This window comes from Arachis hypogaea, chromosome 12 (assembly GCF_003086295.3).
Source record: "Arachis hypogaea cultivar Tifrunner chromosome 12, arahy.Tifrunner.gnm2.J5K5, whole genome shotgun sequence".
Lineage (NCBI taxonomy): Eukaryota > Viridiplantae > Streptophyta > Magnoliopsida > Fabales > Fabaceae > Arachis > Arachis hypogaea.
The window spans coordinates 932,915-938,197 of NC_092047.1; the positions used below are offsets into that span (position 1 = coordinate 932,915).

The window sequence follows — 5,283 nt, forward strand, 5'->3', positions numbered from 1 at the left end:
GCGCCCCCTCCCATGTATTTCCATCTATGGACAGGGACCGGCGTGGGTTACTTTTTTGGTGAGGGATCGCGTTTGTCCTAGTTTGAAATGGACATAGATCGGGTTGAGTGTTTACTCAAAAAATAATATTAAAATGAGTAGTGTCAAAAAATATTGTAAATTTAATATTATAAAAAAATTATATAACGAGTAGTTTGACTATGATATTCTTTCATTTTTAAACTAATTCTTGTTCAATTTATTAAAATTAATATATTAGAAAAAATTCACCTTATAAAAATTAATCAAAGTTAAAAGATTTTAATAATGTCCATAGAACTTATTTTATACAATTATAATACCTTAACACAAAAAATTAATCACCATATAAAAATAAGTTTAATATTCATAAAAAAAATACTTTTTTGTTATGAAAAAATTAATTTTTTATTATTGACAAATTTATTATTCTCTTATATTAAAGTTAGTAGTATCAAAAAATATTGTAAATTTAATATTATAAAAAAAAGTATATAAGGACTAGTTTGAGTATTAATCCTATATATTATTTTTAAATAATCTAAAAAATACATGTTAAAAATAAGTTTGCACACGTTAATACATGATGATATTTAGGTGTATCTAAATATATTTACAGACAATTTTTTTATTTTTTATTAAGATATAATTAGTTAAAAATATGACACTTCTATATGTTAAATATATTTTAAATATGATACTTCTCGATATTCATCTGATACATTAAATAAGTAAAAGTGTTCGCACTTCATAATTGATATAACATGGAAAAAATATGTATTAAAATGTTGAATCATTTGTTATATTGACACATTGCGTAACAAATACAAATAATGCAACATAAATGTTAAAGATATAAAAGATAAGAGAAGATTGAGGGAAAAGAATAACACAAAAGTAAAAAAATTGATAATACACAATAAAATTAGTGAATATTACCTTGGTCATAAGATGTTTCACGTTGGCTATGTGAGAAGATTTTAGTAAAAAAGAATTGGTAAAATATCTATTATACCCTTAATAATGAACTAGTTATATTTGAAATTTTCTATTAACTTCTTTATTTTTTTATTGGCCAGCCCCACAAAACAAAGTTAAGTTCTATACTTTCCAAAGAAAACAAAATCTGATATAAGAGAATAATAAATTTGTCAATAATAAAAAAAATTAATTTTTTCATAACAAAAAAAGAATTTTTTATGAATATTAAACTTATTTTTATATGGTGATTAATTTTGTGTTAAGGTAATATAATTGTATAAAATAAGTTCTATGTACATTATTAAAATCTTTTAACTTTTTGATTTTATTGAAAAATTAATATATTTAGGTGAATTTTTTCTAATATATTAATTTTAATAAATTGAATAAAAATTAATTTAAAAATAAAAGAATATTATGGTCAAACTAGTTCTTATATAATTTTTTTTATAATATTAAATTTATAATATTTTTTTTACACTACTTATTTTAATATTATTTTTTTGAGTAAACATCCAACTCGGTCCCTGTCCATTTTAAACTAGGACAACGCGATTCCTCACCAAAAAAGTAACCCACGTGGGTCTTTATCCATAGACGGAAATACATGGAATGGAGCGCGATGAGTTATTTTATGCATAGACAGAGACCGACGTGGATTACTTTTTTTTGTGAGGAATCGCGTTGTCCTAATTTAAAATGGACAGGAACCGAGTTGGGTGTTTACTCTAAAATTTTAACTAATCATATTCGAAGTCTTTTAGTAACGAAAAAGACAGTCAATCAAAGCGGGTTAAATTACTTTATTAAAAAATAATTAAATATTACTTCTAAGCAAATGAATATTCATTTAAAATATTAAATATTTAAAGGAGGAAAAGTCGTTTACGGTGGATAAGATTAAAACTTAAAAGCCATAAAAGACGAATAAAAATATTAAGTAAAAAATTTATTTTGTAATTAAATTTAATTAAATTTTTTTATGTTTTTTAATTATTAATTAAATTTAATTAATAATTTGATCATGTAGTAACGTAGTATGACCGAAACATAAAACAATTACAAATTTAAAACTTTGTTTTCTGTTTATAGTTGGGTAAACTTTTTTTTTTGGTGTCTAGTTAGGTAAACTAATCCAGTGATGTTTCTGTTTGTTCCTATCTTCTTCACCTTTACCTTTATTAGTACATAGTTATCTAGAAAAGGTGAATAATTGACATTTAAGATAATCTAGAAACAAGGGTGAATAATGAATCATGAATCATGAATGTGTACACAAAAAAGACAATCTAGAAGCGTTAGATTTAATTGTGAATTGTGATGAACGGCAACATCCACATCACTAATAAATGGTCAAAGTAAATGCGATGATACTTGAAGAAGAAAACTGTTCACAACTCAATTGACTATATAATAATTAGATCAATCAATTTTATTTTTATTTTCTTTATTCAATTTTTTAATTTTATATCCTAAACAAAATTCAGTTCTATATTATTTTATAGCCGTCAACGGATTCCATAAATATTACTAACAATTTCTCTCCCTTGTTCAAACAAATCTCATCTATCTATAGTTAAAAGCAAAGCACAGCGCATCCATGGTTTCAGCGGCAGATTCCATACAAAGGTAACAACTTTCACTTTTTTTTTTTAATACCCTTTTGTAAAAAACACAAATTTAGAAGGGCATTTTGGATTTTTTTCCCCCAGGTATGCAGTAGTTACAGGTTCAAACAAAGGGATAGGGTTGGAAACTGTTAAAGGGTTGGCATCGAATGGTGTGAAGGTTGTTCTGACAGCAAGAGATGAGAAAAGGGGATATGAAGCTGTTGAGAAATTGAGGAGAGAGTGTGGTTTCTCTAACGAACTTGTGATCTTTCACCAGCTTGATGTAACTGATTCTTCTAGCATTGCATCATTGGTGAAATTTGTGAAATTCCAATTTGGAAGACTTGATATCTTGGTAAGTTTCAAGATTTTTATGATTAATGCTCTGCATATCAATTAACATGATCTTTTGCTTCATCCTTTTGTATTTTTAATTTTTCTATTTACTCTCTTTTTCTTAAGTGCTTAAAGTTCGAACCTTTGCAGACTGATGCTGAATATTCTAAACGTTGCTTCATCTCTCTATTTTTTTTTTAAATGTTCTACTTTTTTATATTTTTTTTAAGTGTTTAACTTTCCCAGATTAATGCTGAATATTCTGAACTTTTCTATTTTTGTCCCCCCTCCTTTTATTTTTCTTTTTCCTAAGTGACATTTATTATAAAATAACAATGCTTGGAATCTGGCTTATGCATATATGCAAGAATTTTCTTTTTATAAAAACTTGGTCTTAATCAAGCAAATTCTGTGTCTGTTCCAAGAGTAATTCCTCTTATGGCAGATTTTTTTTTTTTTTTTTTAAATTTAGTTTATTGGAATGATTCTGTTAATTCTATTTGCTTATGAATAATGTTTGGTAAAGGCATATGTTAAAATATGGAAAACACACCGACTGAAGAGTACTATTTGCAGTGTTGCATTTTTTTTAATTGATGTGAAAGTCAATACTTTACATTAAATAACAAAATTATTGTCGTGTAGGTGAACAATGCAGGAATCAATGGTTTCGATTCAGCTGATCTTATAGGATCAATAATTAAGTGGAAAGAGCTTAATCAAACTTATGATATGGCTGAAAAATGCTTAACAACAAACTACTATGGTGCTAAAGAAACAACTGAGGCATTTCTTCCTTTGCTTCAGTTATCCACTTCACCTATGATTGTCAATGTTTCTTCCACAGCAGGGTTGTTACAGGTACAAGAAAATGGCCAAAGTTTAAGTATCTTTTTTGGTTTTGTTTTCATTTCCTGTCTTCCTTCTCAATGCTTTCAAGAGTGAAAACATGAAATGGAAGTAGACAAACGAGGTTCAATTGTTTTTAAAGAGTCAAATAAATTTTCGGTCTCTGTAAATTTGTAATTTTCTATTTGGTCCCTGCAAAATTTAAGATGTTTAGTCTTAGCTCTTGCTGTTTGTTTATATTAAATGATGATAAGTCTCTTCTTGCAAGGAACAAACAAAAAGAAACAAAAAATATGGATCTTAAAGAACTACACTTCTTTAACCCTTTCATGGAAATGGAGGACACTTAAAAAGAAACAAAGACTAAGAATAAAAACGAGATTGATCCTTTACTTTCTTTAAATTGACTTTTTTAAAGTGTGAACTTGTCTCTGATACTTTGACAACACTGACAACATTGTCTTATGATGTTTTTTTCAGCACATATCAAATGAATGGGCTAAAGGGGTGCTAGATGACACCGAAAACCTCACAGAAGATCTAATAGACAAGGTACTAAGGGAGTTCATGAAAGATTTCAAAGAAGGTTCATTGAAAACCAAAGGCTGGCCAACCTATCTGTCTGCATATATGCTCTCAAAAGCAGCCATGAATTCTTACACAAGGCTTCTGGCACGGAAGCATCCGAAATTCTGTGTTAATTGTGTCTGTCCAGGTTTTGTAAAAACGGACATTAACCGAAATACCGGAATCTTATCGGTTGAAAATGGTGCTGCTAGTGTTGTTAGATTAGCATTGTTGCCTAGTGGTTCACCTTCTGGCTACTTCTTTGCTATGCAAGAATTGTCAAGCTTTTGATTTTTGAAGTTTGATGAATGATTAATTTTTGTTACATATTATGCAAATTACTAGTGAAAATGAGAATGGTGAAATTCTTTACCGATGTGTAATTTCTTGTGTGATAGTGAAATGTAGGGGAATTTTTACATGCAAGTTGGCCAATTCTATATTTCTAAATTCTGACTATATTGATGCTTCAAAATGGTCAATTTCAATTGAAATAGAATAGTCAACTCTAATTTTGCAAGTGGTGTTTTGAAATTTAATGCTCTAGAATATGATGCTTCCATAACAAAGAAATTTTCAGCATTAATTAGTCCAATACATGGAAAATGGGCTAGTACCTTCTCATGTTATTATTAGTTTCTTTCGAATTGCATTTGTTTTGCGTCTACAAAAAATTGTTAATTATGTGGATTAACAATTATCTTGTGTGATAATGAAATGTGGGCAAGTTTACATGCAAATTGGGTTATTCTGTATTCTTCTGTTGACGTTGCTTCATATTTTGAAATTTCAATTTGAGAAAGAATGGTGAATCTAATAATTCGCAAGGGATATTTGGAACTTTAATGTTCTAGAATACGAACCTTCCATAACAGATTTTCTCAACATTATTTATTCCAATACATTGGAATGGATTAGTACC

The 5,283-nt window shown here is 27.9% G+C and overlaps 1 protein-coding gene across 1 annotated transcript; it reads left to right on the forward strand.

Annotated features, from left to right (window-relative positions):
- The first annotated feature begins 2,083 nt into the window (after positions 1-2,083).
- Positions 2,084-4,744, forward strand: LOC112726216 ((+)-neomenthol dehydrogenase). The gene is made up of 4 exons (XM_025775521.3): positions 2,084-2,628; positions 2,712-2,964; positions 3,591-3,806; positions 4,275-4,744. The coding sequence occupies exons 1-4, from the start codon at positions 2,600-2,602 to the stop codon at positions 4,650-4,652; spliced, it is 876 nt and encodes a 291-aa protein (XP_025631306.1). The 5' UTR covers positions 2,084-2,599; the 3' UTR covers positions 4,653-4,744.
- The last annotated feature ends 539 nt before the right edge of the window (positions 4,745-5,283 follow it).